Source organism: Cylas formicarius, unplaced genomic scaffold (genome assembly GCF_029955315.1).
Source record: "Cylas formicarius isolate icCylForm1 unplaced genomic scaffold, icCylForm1.1 PGA_scaffold_2__14_contigs__length_35257938, whole genome shotgun sequence".
Lineage (NCBI taxonomy): Eukaryota > Metazoa > Arthropoda > Insecta > Coleoptera > Brentidae > Cylas > Cylas formicarius.
The window spans coordinates 19,403,324-19,420,627 of NW_026844319.1; the positions used below are offsets into that span (position 1 = coordinate 19,403,324).

The 17,304-nt window shown below is 36.1% G+C and overlaps 2 protein-coding genes across 2 annotated transcripts; both read left to right on the top strand.

Moving 5' to 3' along the window:
* The first annotated feature begins 1,602 nt into the window (after window positions 1-1,602).
* LOC132698064 (COP9 signalosome complex subunit 5) lies at window positions 1,603-2,813 on the top strand. Its single transcript, XM_060663916.1, has one exon. It carries the CDS (start codon window positions 1,698-1,700, stop codon window positions 2,751-2,753), a length of 1,056 nt encoding a protein of 351 aa, XP_060519899.1. The 5' UTR covers window positions 1,603-1,697; the 3' UTR covers window positions 2,754-2,813.
* A 360-nt stretch (window positions 2,814-3,173) lies between these two features.
* Window positions 3,174-8,532, top strand: LOC132698104 (kinesin-like protein Nod). Its single transcript, XM_060663970.1, has 10 exons — window positions 3,174-3,422; window positions 3,484-3,678; window positions 3,734-3,896; window positions 3,947-4,100; window positions 4,152-4,357; window positions 4,412-4,883; window positions 4,936-5,059; window positions 5,109-5,554; window positions 8,065-8,190; window positions 8,241-8,532. The coding sequence occupies exons 1-10, from the start codon at window positions 3,315-3,317 to the stop codon at window positions 8,344-8,346; spliced, it is 2,100 nt and encodes a 699-aa protein (XP_060519953.1). The 5' UTR covers window positions 3,174-3,314; the 3' UTR covers window positions 8,347-8,532.
* The last annotated feature ends 8,772 nt before the right edge of the window (window positions 8,533-17,304 follow it).

Below are 17,304 nucleotides of genomic sequence, written 5' to 3' on the forward strand. Positions count from 1 at the left end.
ACAATAAACATTAACATTATTGTAATAGTGGTTTTTTTATATCTAATTAAATTCTACTTTTCAAGTTCAAGTTCAAGTATGCGTTTCACAAAAAAATGTTGGGCTCGACTGCTAGGATCATTCGCCCATTGCCGACTTCCGTCGAGGATCTTCGCTTCTGGTCAACGACCACCACGTACAAAGAAGAAAAATAACCAATAATTTGCTCAGCTAGCAAAAAAAGATTCTGACCGATACCAATAAAAAATCGGCTTCCCCCCGCTTCCACCGCGGACCATCCGGGCCCATCCGGCCTCCATACCGGCGTGAACGGGGAAAAACGACGGGGCCGACGACGATTATCACTTTAAAACATGCACTGAACACTAAAAACAGTAAATCCACACAGTGGAAACCGTTATCAAACTTTTGAGGACAAAAGTAAGGGATTCTGTCGGGAGCGAACGGAGGTTAAACCGTCCTGTGCAATGCTCCACCACAGAATCCAAATTCTACTTTTGTTTACTATTTCAAAATCCTTCTTTTTCATGTCTATTAGCTAAATGTACCAAGATCAATCGGCGAATAACATCTGAAGTCCAACTTAATTTAGTTCTAGTAATTGCGTTTTTTTTTTTTTAAGTAAACGTGTGTTCCAGTTTCTCACTGTACCAGCGACAGTCAGTTTTAATACAAATTGAAGCGAAAAAAGAAAAAGAAAGTTAATATTCACTGTGCCTGACTGGGTCTGTAATGGGCGTATGCCCCTTGTAAATATACGTTTTTGGAAAGAAAAGCATATTAAAGAAAAATGTGGATTCTGTGGTGGAGCATTGCACGCGGCGGTTTAACCTCCGTTTACTCCCGACAGAATCCCTTGTATTCGTCCTCAAAAGTTTGATATCGGTTTCCACTGTGTGGACTTAGTGTTTTTAGTGTTCAGTGCATGTTTTAAAGTGATAATCGTCGTCGGCCCCGTCGTTATTCCCTGTTCACGACGGTATGGAGGCCGGATGGGCCCGGATGGTCCGCGGTGAAAGCGGGGGGAAACCGATTTTTTTGGTATCGGTCAGAATCATTTTTTGCTAGCTGAGCAAATTATTGGTTATTTTTCTTCTTTGTACGTGGTGGTCATTGACCAGAAGCGAAAATCCTCGACGGAAGTCGGCAATGGGCGAATGATCCTAGCAGTCGAGCCCAACATTTTTTTGTGAAACGCATAATTGAATTGAATTGAAAGAAAAATTCTGTGGTGGAACATTGCACGCGGCGGTTTAACCTCCGTTCGTTCCCTACAGAATCCGTTGTAATCGTCCAAAAATTTTGAAATCGGTCTCCACTGCGTGGATTTAGTGTTTTCAGTGTTTTGTGAACGTTGTAAAGTGATAATCGTCGCCAATCCCTTCGTTTTTCCCCGTTCACGCCGGTTAGAGGCCGGATGGGCCCGGATGGTTCGCGGCGGAAGCGGGGGGTGTCGGTTTTTTTTTTGCTAGTTGAGCAAATATTGGTTATATGTCTTCTTTGTACGTGTTGGTCCATTACCAAAAGCGAAGATCCTCGACGGAAGTCGGCAATGGGCGAATGATCCTAGCAGTCGTGCCCAACACTTTTTTTGTGAAACGCATACTTGAATTGAAAGAAAAATGTGATGTCTTGGAGTTTATCTGTGCACAGAGGGTAATTTGTGTATTGTTTGGAATATTGTAATATTTTTAAAAATGTCCAAGCCCGGAACATCTTCAGGTGATACCCAGTCACAAATTGCTCAAAAAACTTGGGAACTGACAAACAATGTAGAAGTTGTAAATTCTGTAGATGAGATCTATAAATACGATAAAAAACAGCAGCAAGATATTTTGACAGCTAAACCTTGGGATAAGGATCCCCATTTCTTCAAAAACATTAAGATATCAGCGTTGGCACTTTTAAAAATGGTAATGCATGCTAGATCTGGTGGCACACTAGAAGTAATGGGACTCATCTTAGGAAAAGTAGATGGGAATACCATGTTTGTTATGGATTCCTTTGCATTGCCTGTAGAGGGAACTGAAACTAGGGTCAATGCTCAGGCGCAAGCTTATGAGTATATGAGTTCATATATTGAAGCCGCAAAACTTGTCGGAAGGCAAGAGAACGCTATAGGGTGGTACCATAGTCATCCAGGCTATGGATGCTGGTTATCTGGAATAGACGTTAGTACACAAATGCTGAATCAAAATTTCCAAGAGCCATTTGTAGCCATAGTAATTGATCCTGTGCGAACAATTTCTGCTGGAAAAGTTTGTTTGGGTGCTTTTAGAACATACCCCAAAGGTTATAAACCTGCAAATGAAGAACCTTCAGAGTATCAGACTATACCATTAAATAAGATTGAGGATTTTGGTGTGCATTGTAAGCAGTATTATTCTCTGGAGGTTTCTTATTTTAAATCTGCTCTGGATAGGAGACTTTTAGACTCCCTTTGGAACAAATATTGGGTTAACACTTTGAGCTCATCAAGCTTACTAACAAATGCAGATTATACTACTGGTCAAATTTTTGATTTATCTGAAAAACTGGAGCAATCTGAGACTGCCATCGGCCGTGGTGGATTTATAATGGGAGGTGCAGACCCTAACGAAAAACGCAATGAGGACAAGCTTCTGAAAGCATCCAAGGATAGTTGCAAAACAACAATAGAGATTATTCATGGATTAATGGCGCAAATGATAAAAGACAGATTGTTCAATAGTGTCACCCCCAGTAAGGTGTGCGCACTTGAAGCTAGCAAGTAATTTGTGTTTAAAATATGTGCTTTAGTTGTAGTCAACTTTGATAAATAATGTATTTCCTAATTGGGCCGATGTGTTTTTATTTGTAGAAATATCTGTAACTTCTTGATCAAATTTAATTGAACAAGTCGCCAATAAATTTTTATTTCCATATGGATTTCCAAAGAATTGTGAAAACTGAGGTTCTTCTTCCTTTGCTTCTATTGGCCGATACTGCTAGGATCAATCGGCCATTTTCCCGGAATTGTACATTATGATCTGGAAGGATGGCTTACTTACAAGGGAGATATTTTAAAAGTAAAGAATATTTTATATTTAAGAAGCCGTTACAACAGCGGTACTGAACTTTTCCCATGTAAAAAGTAAAGACTAATAGGAATATTTTGACTCCAAGATTTAGCTTCATATCTATTACCAATATAATATTTGTCTATGCCCTGTGGTTGGCAGTGTTATCACCAACGCTTGGTATCTGAGCGAAAAGTGGAACATTTAAAATTATAACGGACTCTTCGTTCAAAAGCTTTTTTAAAACCAAATGTTTTGCCTTTATGTTATTTAAAAATGGACGTAAAAAAAGAATGCGTTAGTGTTTCGGTTCGAATTAGACCAATTCTTGTTCGGGATAGTGCGACCTCTTCTTGTTTGCAAATTGTCAGCAAAGAACCTCCTGTAAGTCTAGTCCAATGCATAAAGTTCAATATTCCAAACAAACCCCAATTTATAACTTAAGGTGTTGGCTGTACCAGATCGGGCACAAACTTTTTTTTTCGATCAAATTTTTTCGGAAGGTACCGACCAGGAACAAGTGTTCAGAAAAACTGTTAGGCCCCTAGTGGATCATGTTAAGTCAGGATTTAACTGTACGGTGTTTGCCTATGGTCAGACGGGCTCCGGTAAAACTTATACAATGGGAACTGACGCAACGGTAAGCTTTTCAGCACATATAATATATAATATATTTGATACCCTTAGTTTTGCAGTTAACAGCTAAGGATGATGTGGGAATAATACCGCGTTCCTTGGACCACCTCTTTGAAGACAGTAAGGCTAACATAGATGCTTATTGCTCATTTGTTGAAATATATAATGAAAAAGTCTTTGATTTGCTGAATGTTGCAAATAAAAATGCTTTGAATATATCTGGTGGGAGATATAGATTAGATTTTACATTTTATAATGTGATTGTATTTTAGGATTTGTTGTGCAGGGCCTTAGTGTAAAAAGTGTCAAAAACTCGGCGATGGCTAAAGAGTTGTTGCAAGTGGGCAACAAGAACAGACACACAGGTGAAACAAAACAAAACATGAATAGCTCCAGATCTCATGCCATATTTACCATTCATTACAGGTATGGCGTTTTTAGTTGTGTCAGAAAAATCATTAATTTTTGTGATATTAGGGATGGAGATGTATCTGGCAAATTGAATCTGGTGGATTTAGCAGGTTCAGAGTGTGTTAAAAAGACAGGCAGTCAAGGGAGTACATTCCAGGAGGGTGTTAACATAAACAAAGGGTTGCTCTCGATAGGGCAAGTCATTTCTGCTTTGTCAGCCAAGTCTAGCTTTATACCTTACAGACTATCAATTATCACCAGTATATTGCAAGGTATAAAATATCTAAAAATAAAAAGAATAAAATTATTACATAATTTTGTTGTAGGCTCTTTGAACACTGAAAATTTTGTATCTTTAATAGCTTGTGTTAGTCCCAATTCAGATGACATAGCTGAGACTCTGCAAACATTGGACTTTGCCCAACGGGTGAAAAAAATTAAAATCAATCCTGAGGTAAACCAGATCATAACCAAATATAAAAGAGGGTTGCTACAAACTTGCAGAACTCCATTGAAAAGGCCTCCGCAAACACACTCAGCAAGGAAAAATATCACTCTGTTATCCATGCCCCTTATTAATGAATGTCAGGAAAGGGCCCAAAGCAGCTCACTCTCTACTGATAACAGCTCAACCGTTAGTAGCGAGCTGACTCAGCAAGTTTTGAGTCCAGTAATAAGAAAATATATGACTAAAATTGAGGCCTCGCTTATGGATCATCTAGAAACTGTGGTGAAGAAAACTTTCCAAAGGCATAATGTTCAAATTCAAGATGCCAAAAATAAATATAGCACACCCAGGTATGTCGAATTATTAATGTAAATAATTTGTCAGAATAATTTGCAATTGTAGCATGTCATGGGACAAAATCCAGAATGAAGTTACCAAATTGGTAAAAACTGAATTCGCCCAGATGTCTAGTAAAAGAGTTCCCGCGTCAAGCAGTCCCCTTAAAAATAAAATATGTAGAATTTTGGTCAGCAATGGCTGTGTTCAATTTTCCTTAACTAATTTTCTAATTGTAGAGTTATAGTCCTGAAAATGCAGAACCAAAAATTAAGGAACCATTTAAAATGCCAAAGGTGCCGAAACGACACAAGCAGATCGACACCAGGGTTCTACCTATTTCTTCCATAGAGGTCGATCATGAAGTCACATCTTGTAGACGTAGCCTACGATTATCCATAAAGGCAAAAAGCAATAGCAGTAACAACACTTTTAATCAATTGAACGTTTTGAATGACTCAACTGGGGAAGAGTCGGTTAAAGAATTAGAGAAAAGCGACGGTGTAAATAATATCAGGCAGGTGCCTGATAACACAGTAGGTAGGAGGCAGAGTTTAAGGATCGCTAATAGGGATGTTAACTGCAGCGGATGTAATCCTGCAGTTGTTAAGAAGTCAAATGTCTCATTTATGGTTGGCACAAAACTCGCGAAAAGAATGGTAGATCCGAAAAAGAAACAAAAAAGGTAAATTAATCCTTTTCTGGGCAGTAACATAGTAATTTTAAATACCATTTATGGTTTTTTGGGTACGTAAATTTTCTTTTATGAGAAAAATTTTCTACTCTTAAAAAGAGCTGTCGAACACCGCCATTTTTATATTTTGAATAGTTCGAGCATATTTTTTTTTTATTTTGCATTTTTTTAAAAAAGGTAAGGCAACTGGCGATTTTACAATTCTATTCTGCAAACAGTTAATCTAAGGGTTTTGTATCATTCTATTGTATTAAGGGCAAAGCTTACTAGTTCCAAATGTAAACACAATACAAATTGCTCTGTTGATGAATGTCACTCAAGAGACTTTAAATAACAATTATCTTAATAATAGCTTTTCTTGAAAATTATGAAAATGAAAAAATGACATTCTTTGAACCTACCGAACACACTTTCGGAGAACTGCAGCGATATACTTGCAACTTTCCCACTAACCACCACCTTTACAACTGCAAACAATGAAACATTTTATAGGGAGTCCTTTAATTTTGCTAAGGCATAATAAATGTACTTTGAGTTATCAGTCTCTGCAGTAGATCCAATTGACCTAAGATACTGGTTCCATTTCCCTCAAACCTCAAAAATTGAGGTCAAAGGTAATAGGTAAACATTATTCTTTTTTCTTCTCCCTGATGTAAAATATCTAATTGTACAACAGTCTAGCGTGCGGAAAGTGTGATTTGCCTACGCCAGGTTCTTTCCCACTGATCCGAGCCACTGCGGACATTTCCGCAAAAATGTACCCAAAAACTAACGGTCTTTGAAGAAGTATAGTATGCATCAGGTTTGGTAAACTTGTTAAGTCAAATGCCGTTTACCACACTTGTTGCTTAATATACTATTATCTGTCCGCCATGAAAAAATAATTTTTGGGATTAATCTGTTATCCAAATTTTTCAAATTTATCAAGTTCAATAGCGATGTTCAACATACATCATATTTAAAAATAAATATGAAATATTTCTAAAATAAAATGGTAAACAAATTACTACACCAGTGGCCAAAAAATTTAGGTCACTTAAGAAGTTACAACTTAAAAAAAAAAGTTTATCACCGAATCGTCGATCTGGTAGGTGAAAAATTATCTATCCTATTGCATTTGGTTAACTGAATTTAACATTTAATTATGTTTGTTTTCACGATTTTGCCGGAAAACAAAAAATGTCTATTATAAACTAAAGAAACGAGTAATAATTAACGCTATTGAGAAAATCTGAAAATTAATAACTTGTATTCCCTCCTCGAGGCATGCTTTGAATTAAATTACCGATTACTGTCTGATCGATGTTGTTCCATTCCTACATTAGCAACTCTCTCAGTTCTTGGGCACTTGGCGATGGTGTATGTCTTCGAATACGTCGTTCCATCTCATCCCATACATATTCGATGGGATTCACATCTGAACTGAGTGCTGGCCAAGCGGACCGCCTCATTCAGATATTGACTGACAGTTCTGGCGGTCTGAGGTCATTATCGTGCATAATTCATAATTATTCCAGTCTAAGCCAATCTCAGTAGCCACCCTTCGGCAAGACAATCCGTTAGCACGATGCCTTCTTCTAACAGTACATTCGCTAACATTAACATTTCTAATCTCTTAAAGTTCATTTGAAGCTGTCCTATTCCGCAAACTTGCGGACACCAAAAATCGATCGTCTCTTTGGTTGGTGATCCTTCTTTGATCAGATCCTGATCTTTTAGAGATCAAGCCAGTGTACTCGTAACATTGTACAACGCAGCTCCTACTAACCATTTTTGCAGTTTCCCGTTTTCCTTGACCATCTTGTATTATTGCTACAATTCTAGCCACAACGATAGGATCTGAAGGCATTATGATCAGTTAAATATATACCTTAGATCAATACACCAATCATAAGTTTTATAGAGATAAATGAATATTGTACTGGAAAGTATCTAACGCTACAATTTTTAATTAGGTCGAACTTAACGTTATTTCATAAAAATTGGAAACCACGCTGACAGTAACTGATAAATAACAAATATCTCCATCAGCATTTGTAGGAAATCAAATAATTCACTGTCTACTAGACCGACGATTCTGTGATAAAAAAATTTTTACAAATTATTTAAAATTTCTTGAGTGACCTATATTTTTTGTTCCCAGTGTATATGTATCTAAAATTTCTAAGAATATCAAAATTAAAACTATTTTAATTTTTTCCTCCCAAGTTAATACAGCTGCCAGTTCGTGTATTTTGCTGTCGTGTATCGTAGGTTAAATGTTGTTCTATTCACAAATTGTTGCTTTACGGAATTTCTCGGGGCAATAAGGAGAAGTAAATAAATAAGTGTTATGGATGGATATAAGAATAATTCTTTTCTATCAAACTAAGGATACCTTCTTGAAATGTATATTACCTATAACACAATTGGTATCAAGCCAAGTCTATATACTTTACAAGGAAAGCTGAAAACAATGCTTTCTGTGTATTGAAATTTTTGTATATTTTTTTTTAATTTAGCAAGGATAGTCCATTTACAGTGCATTCAAAACGGGTCCTTTCAATTTTAAACTTGGGAAATGTGCAGGAGTTGGAAAGACTCCATTCTGTTGGGGCGAAAACGGCGGAACAAATATTACTTTATAGGTAAGAGTTCCGCTGCAAAGGAGAAGTAAATAGTAAATTTGCGCTTTTAGGCAGTTGAGGGGTAAGTTTGGGAATATCGAAGATCTCTGTCACATGCCGAGGTGGGGAAAGCAGAAATTTGAAAAGTTTCTCGAATCCAACTTCCTGACTCGTTAATAAACAAACTAAAATTGATAGTGATTTATCGACCATTTGGTGGAAGTGCTGAACTGCAGCTGCGAAGTTGTCTGCTTTGCCACTTTATAAGCCCTCCAATTAAATTTTATTTAGTACCAGATAATAAGTATAAATAGATGCACTTGATGTTCCAAAGCCAGGTTTACAATAAATGTGAATCATGGCATGAGAGATAAATGTTGTTTTTATTTTCTTTTTGTTTTATATAGCATTAGGTACTATAGTGGCCTTACCATTGTAAAAACTGATGTGCCGCAGCCGTCATTCATATTTTCGTAAAGAAGGGAAAGATTTTCCTCGTACGCCTCTACATTTCACCCACTAACCTGCACCTTGCGCCATTTTCTTTTTCTCTGCAGCAATTTCCGCACACTGAACTCGTTTTCCGAGAATATTTAACGAGATTTAGGCATATTTTGAGTAAATACTGCCGTAAATATGTAGCATCTAAACTTATTGATGATGTGTGAGCGGCCATGTTGATTGTTGAATTGGTTAAGAAACGAGATTTAAAATCTCATGCGTATGGTGAATAAACCTCCCCAAAATTGTTTTCATAGTTCCTTCATGAGTTCCTGTATTATCGGCGTTTGTATGCTTTGTACCGTTGATGTTGTACCGATGTACGTAATCTGTGCTAGTAGGTATTTGTTTTTACATGTGTGGTAAAAGCCGCAAATTTTCCTTTTAAAACAAATGAAAGTCATCAAACATGCAATGACAAGTCATTGCGGCCGTCACTCACTGCAAATCGTGTTTGATACTTGAGTTAGGGCAAACTTATTATCGGTTAATATTACACGTACGTCAAGCTGTGCGGCGAGCGCCAATTGTTGTTTACCGCCTTTTTACTGCCACATTTGTATTAGAACCGCATGCTGTTTCATGATTTTGTATTACGTTCAATGTTCAAACGAAAGTCGACATATAATGCTAAATCTCATTTTCATCCAAGAACTAGTGTAAGGTTTAGCTTTTAATCATCCTTAGAAAAAAATCCAAAACATCCATCTAAAATGCACATGCACAGTCATTTCAAATCTCACTTTCAACCGATAAGATCTAGCGGCGTTCAACAACCAACATGGCCGCTGACAGCTCTTCAATCCGACAGCTTTCAGTTTAGGAAAAAAAAAAGGAAAAAGTATGTAGAGAATGTTATGTTAGTGTATGAGATTTAGGTTTTATGCGGAAGATTATTTCCGTTTGCGTGAAATATTACAGTATTTACGACCCCTACATTAGCTGATAGCAATATGGTTTGTACCGTTGATGTTGTACCGATGTACGTAATCTGTGCTAGAAGGTATTTGTTTTTACATGTGTGATAAAAACCGCAAATTTTCCTTTTAACACAAATGAAAGTCATCAAACATGCAATGACAACTCATTGCGGCCGTCACTCACTGCAAATCTTGTTTGATACTTGAGTTAGGGCAAACTTATTATCGGTTAATGTTACACGTACGTCAAGCTGTGCGGCGAGCGCCAATTGCTGTTTACCGCCTGTTTACTGCCACATTTGTATTAGAACCGCATGCTGTTTCTTGATTTTGTATTACGTTCAATGTTCAAACGAAAGTCGACATATAATGCTAAATCTCATTTTCATCCAAGAACTAGTGTAATGTTTAGCTTTCAATCATCCTTAGAAAAAAATCGATTTCAACCGATAAAATCTAGCGGCGTTCAACAACCAACATGGCCGCTGACAGATCTTCAATTCGACAGCTCTCAGTTTAGGAAAAAAAAAAACGAAAAAGTATGTAGAGAATGTTATGTTAGTGTATGAGATTTAGGTTTTATGCTGAAGATTATTTCCGTTTGCGTGAAATATTACAGTATTTACGACCCCTACATTAGCTGATAGCAATATGGTTTGTACCGTTGATGTTGTACCGATGTACGTAATCTGTGCTAGAAGGTATTTGTTTTTACATGTGTGATAAAAACCGCAAATTTTCCTTTTAACACAAATGAAAGTCATCAAACATGCAATGACAACTCATTGCGGCCGTCACTCACTGCAAATCTTGTTTGATACTTGAGTTAGGGCAAACTTATTATCGGTTAATGTTACACGTACGTCAAGCTGTGCGGCGAGCGCCAATTGCTGTTTACCGCCTGTTTACTGCCACATTTGTATTAGAACCGCATGCTGTTTCTTGATTTTGTATTACGTTCAATGTTCAAACGAAAGTCGACATATAATGCTAAATCTCATTTTCATCCAAGAACTAGTGTAATGTTTAGCTTTCAATCATCCTTAGAAAAATATCGATTTCAACCGATAAAATCTAGCGGCGTTCAACAACCAACATGGCCGCTGACAGATCTTCAATTCGACAGCTCTCAGTTTAGGAAAAAAAAAAACGAAAAAGTATGTAGAGAATGTTATGTTAGTGTATGAGATTTAGGTTTTATGCTGAAGATTATTTCCGTTTGCGTGAAATATTACAGTATTTACAACCCCTACATCAGCTGATAGCAATATGTACCGTTGATGTACCGATGTACATAATCTGTGCTAGAAGGTATTTGTTTTTACATGTGTGATAAAAACCGCAAATTTTCCTTTTAACACAAATGAAAGTCATCAAACACGCAATGACAAGTCATTGCGGCCGTCACTCACTGCAAATCGTGTTTGATATTTGAGTTTGGGTTGTTGCATTTCTGTAGTCGAGTGGCTTGATAAATACATATTCTCCATCGCTACTTGACAAGCTTGGTGTAATTTACCATAATTTTAAGGCGACGACGTCAATAGTCATTTTTATGACTAAAGTTTGGATAGTATTGGTTAGTTGGAGGAGGAGTTTATCCTTTTTGACGACACAATTAAGTATATTTAGCCATGTGGTTGTACCTTATCGACTTTTTGTGATGTGTTTCGTTTGAAGTTAATGTACTTTCAAATGCTTGCAGATGCTTTATTAACTAAGAGAATATGTATATTCTTTATGTTAACAATATTGTGCAACTGGCAGCTGAAGGAGTGCTCAATAAAAGAGTGACTGAAGAAGTTTATCCATTTATGCAAAATAGCACACGTTGTGACGTACGTATGTAAAATGATGTTCCTCGGACGGCTTTCGATATGATGACCGCGCATGCGCCTATCAATCAGGGAATTGACCCTGTTGCGAAGTTGTGATGGATATCAAAAAATCTGTCCTTTTTTTTTTAAACAGAACACTATTGAATTTACATGTGTTATAAGTTAGATAACACAATAACTAACTCTAGAAATCTTTCTTGTTGCATGAAAGGTTAATAAAGTGTTCACACTTTTTTGTTTTGCTATCTTGCGGAGAAGATTCTAACGCACTATTGCCAATTATCAATGTCACATCAGTGAAACAAAATTGCTAGAGGCCTTTGCCATTTCTTGCATAAACGTTCGCAAAACTTAATTTATTTTAAAAGCAACATTTGCCAGCTCCTATTTTCGCATTCCACTCGATTAACGAAGCTATAATCTAGCTCCGCGGACACACTGTTTAACTGTTTTGACATTTGGTCGTTACAATCACCAATTTCAATCGCTACTTATACGATATTCTCAGACTTAAATGTTTGGAAATGCACCCACCAGTGAACAAAAAGAGCAAAAAATTATTAAAATCAGATGAGTAATTGTAAAACTCAAATAAAATATTGTTCTTTTCGATACACAATCACTAGTTATTATTAGGTCAGTTTCCGGTCACGGAAATGATCTCAGAGACAACTATAGAAGGTTAGTGTCGGTGTAATGGCGCTCCAGCCTAATCCTGTACAAATTGTATCTAATATTTAGTATAATCGGCTTAAAACGCTGGTCGTCGTCGACGTTATAACCGGAGACTTAAAGCTTAAGACCCTTGGGAGCCAGTTTCCTATTCAGCATTAGCATCGCCGAAGATTACTCTGCCCCATTTTTCGGTTAGGGCAAACTTATTATCAGTTAATATTACACGTACGTTAAGCTGCGCGGGGAGTGCCAATTGCTGTTTACCGCCTGTTTGCTGCCAAATTTGTATTAGAACCGCATGCTGTTTCTTGATTCTGTATTACGTTCAATGTTGGAGTTTTGAAAGTCGACATATAATGCTAAATCTCATTTTCATCCAAAAATCTAAATTTTTCTCGTAAACTAATGTTTAGTTTCAATCATCTTTAGAAAAAAAAAAACGAAAACATCCATCTAAAATGCACATGCACAGTCATTTCAAATCTCACTTTGAACGGATAAGATCTAGCGGCGTTCAACAACCAACATGGCCGCTGAGAGATCTTCAATTCGACAGCTTTCAGTTTAGGAAAAAAAAACGAAAAAGTATGTAGAGAATGTTATGTTAGTGTATGAAATTTAGGTTTTATGCGGAAGATTATTTCCGTTTGTGCGAAATATTACAGTATTTACGACTCCTACATTAGCTGATAGCAATATGGTTTTGGGTGTTTGGGTTTCTCCTGAAAGCGTGTGACATAAAAAACTAATATTATGCCAGTGCCGTTTAAACTGCTAGACTTGCTTGCTAAACCTCTCAGCCGTCAACAAGCAGCAGGTAAAAAGGGCAACAGGACCTGAATGATTTATATCGTAAATACCGGAAGGCATTATTCATGTGAACCGGTCACGTGGAGCAGAAAGTCGTGACCCGACTGCGAAAACTGTAACCTCTAACTTCCAAATATCTGCATTTCCAGACAGTCTCTCGTTCTGCTACATTTAGAAGGGGAATTTCGTATCTTAATATTCAGACAAGCGATTTAGAATTATTTCGCGAGGTTTAAGTATAACCGAAGAAAAAAAAATTGTTGGTTATTTTACTAACTATTTTTATGCTGCCCGGCTATAAATATTTTCGGAGTGTTTGGATCAGTCCAGCATTAAATTGATACAATATTTAATATAATGAACGTTATCTAGTTCTGAGGCATCCCTGTTTTGCTCACTAAGGTATGGTCTGTTCATAGATAAAAGAAAGTGACCAATTGCTTTTGAATAGGATTATCCAAGGGTGGTCATTAAAATATATACAATGCAACAAAATTATTACCTAAAGTTTTCAGTAATAGAAAATAATTTTATACCTACCTGTGTTTAATATTCTTTGGTTTGGTATACTACTTAGTTTAAGTTTATTAGTAATCATTCTTATTTCGTGTGTAATACAGCGTGTGTTGAATCGTGTGCGAATTAATAAATTGTGAATAATCCCATTTCAGTGAGGAAAAAAAGAAGCGATGCCGACATTTTCTTGAGTGTAGATGAAAGTGATCAAGATATAATACGGGGTAAAATTTACCAGTTATACGAGTAACAAAGCGTGCCTACATTAGGAGGCTCGAAAAAGATGAAACCGATATTAAATGTGGCAGAACTACCTTATGGAAGTGTATTCAACACTTGGGTTTAAGATTTAAAAAAATTGACAAAGGCATGTTTTAATGAATATCTAGAAAAAATTAAGATTTACAGAGAACAACAAATGCCAATTATTTACTTGGATGAAACCTGGTTCGACACTTATAATACCCCGGAAAAGGGTTGAGTTGACACAACTGATAAGTGTAAAACAAACGCGCCATCAAAAAGATGTAAAAGAATAACTATTTTGCATGCTGGCTCTAAAGATGGTTGGATTTCAAATGGACTTTCTCTGTCTGCGAAAAATATTAAAGGTTCTTCCGTGGATTACCATGAAGACACCACCGCTGATTTATTTGAAAGTTGGTTTAAAAACAAACTAGTTCCAAACATTCCTCCTAATAGCGTAATTGTAATGAACACTGCAAGTTATCACAGTAGACAGTTGACTAAAACCCCTTCCTCATGCGACACAAAAGCAACAATCCAAAACTATATGTATAATAACGACATTTATTTTCACGAAGATTATACCAAAAAGCAATTAATTGAGGTTCTACAAAGCTTGAACCTACAAAAGGAATACGTCTGTGATAATTATGCAAAAAATCTAGGGCATACAGTTTTAAGGCTGTCACCTTACCACTGTATATTTAATCCCATTGAACATGTTTGGCACCAACTGAAATCTGCCATTTGTCGTAACAATGTTTTTCCCCGTGTTAACTCCAATATCCTCAAACTTATAGAAACCGAAGTTTTTAACATCCCTCCACAAAGTTGGGCAAATTCTGTGAAACATATAGAAAAGGCAGAACAATCGTATGTCCATATTGCAAATAATATAGAACAAATAACAATTAGAACAGGCGATGATAGCGATAGTGATACTGATATATTATGTGAGTAATTTTAAGTAATTTAAGTAGGTAATAAAAATAATTTGTAATTTTATTTTAGATTTAAACATAAATACATACATAAATAAATAAATATTGTTTAGTATCTTTTCTAACAAAACCCCAAATAATTAAATTATAAGCAAAGTCGGACCTGTTCGGCCATATTTCATTCTTACAGCTTGTCCGGGTCTTTCCTTAATTCGTATCAGTTAGTCACTTTCTTATATCTATGAACAGACTTTACCTATTTATCAGAAAAAATATAAGCCACAGGCGAATGCTTTAAGTTATAAATTTTTTTTGAATTTTAACCCTTGAAGTTATTTTTATAATTTGTTCCGTTTTCGTGGGAGAACATAAATAATTACTTATTATACTTTATCTACCCACCAGTGTACCCGTTTTATTATTTATTTCATTTTGGATTAGGCTTACAAATCAGCGGCCATTAATTAATAGGTACATTTTTGTAAAACAACACTAATACATTACTAAGGGACGTGCCATCAGAACTGGCAACTAAAATCTACTGAAAGCGTCCGATCGCTTCAACACCTGCGACTAAATTTCCGGAAATGGCAGTGGCTCGCGACTGTGGGTAACAAAGGTGATGTTTCAAAGTGACACTTTAGGCACGTTGGGTATTTTAAAGCGTGGAGTAGAAAAAGTAAATTATTTTTGTTATTATTGACTCAATTAATTTTTTCCTAGGACCAAATAAAATACAGTTATACTTAAACCTCAGAAATAGGACTATCAACTAAGTCACATAGAGCACGGAATGCAGAGATAAAACTAATTTTACAAGCACAAAGGAAATTTATATTATTTTAACTAATTGTTGAGAGTATTATTTGAGCCGCTGAAGAGCATTAGAAGGCCGCGTGAATTTTAAAGACGCGTTAGGAAAACGTTATATAGTAAAAAAAAACATTTTTTTATAAGAAAACGTAAGTTTATTAACAATGCGAATATTATTATTATTATTATTATTATTATTATTATTATAGGAGCCGAGACAGCACAAGGACGATGCAAAGGACCTGTTTTGAAATTTTCTTTGAATATTTGCCCAACTTTTTCTGCATCCGCTAACTCATTAAATTAACTAATAAATAAATAATATATATAAATCCACCGATTGGGAATACGACTGTAGATGTTAGAGTTTTGCCTTAACAATCTTTACACTGTATTTAACTCGTTTCCTGAGAAAATTTAACGAGATCCGAGCATATTTTGACACATTACATTAACAGAGGCCATTTCGGTTATTGGACGCTGCTGAAATCACACTTTCCGCAGTACATGAATCGTGACAAACAACAGACGATGGCTTTAAACAATATACTGCTTTTGAATAAAAGGTTGTACTATATCCAACAAAACATGAAATTGTCCTGAATTAAACCGAAAACAAATTTTAAATGAAGAAATATTTTCATTTCTTATTATTTACAAATCTTCTGGATTCCTCCTGCATCGGTTGTTGATGAATTGAACTTGCTGACGTTTCGTCAATCATCCTCTTGGCTTCTTCAGAGCTTAACTGTCTGGCTTTCTAGCCTGTACCTTTGTACCGATGTCTCGGATGACTGATTCACATATTGGTGAATGGTAGCGGTTAAGATTGTTGGGTTGCTTATTGAACTGAGGAGGCTTTTACTGGATGAAGATCCATTTATCAAAATAAATAAGAACTAAAAGTTCAGATTTTCACGAAATTATATATTTTGACATGACAATTGTTTCGACAACACCGTGTCTTTATCAAACATTTGATGCATTAAGGTATCGGTCTGTGTACGTAGGTTTCTGCAAAAACAGAATGACGCAATGTTAAGTCTGATTTTCTATTAATAAGAATATCTATGAACGGGAGATTATTATTAGTTTCCAATTGAATGGTAAAAAATATGTTAGGGTGTATGGATTTTAAATAGCTAACCATGAGGCTAAATACCAAAACTATCATCAACGGAGCGTTTCCATACTCGCAACTTTTCAATTACTACTGTGGTAAATGTATCATCGCACGAACTATTTAAGACGGAAAATCAGTTCTTGCAACTTCGTCCTTGCCCCGCGTATTATCCCAAAAGAGGAAATCAGTGCAAATGTCGAGTCTATAATAAACGAACTGCCATTCCGAACAGCTAATGAAATTCGATTTGCAACTGCAAAAATCCTTAAAAAATCCAAACCCCCTAAATCTAATATTGCAAAGCCTGAATGCATTGCTCTAAAATCTCTAAAATCTAATCCCAACATCGTAGTTCTGCAGATAAAGGAAATGCTGTGGTGGTCGTGAACACAAGTAAATATCAGGAGAAAATTCAAGATATTCGTACAGACGGATCCTATCGTCAACTTAAAAAAAATCTTACACCATCTCGGCAAATAATACATTGGAGAGACCGGACGAAAAATATCTAGGCTCAAACTACGATAAATAAACTCATCAGCAGTTGCTGAACACAATCACGAAACCGGACATCAAATTTTGCATTTTTTACAATTTGACATTTATTCCATGAAACTATAATTCGTACAGTTCTTCTACCAACGAAAACGAAAAGTCCGAGATTCTATATAGGAATATAAGCAAACAAACCTTACACCAATATGTGACTCAGTGGTCCGAGACGATCATGTTCCTCTTTTATTTCCGCCCTC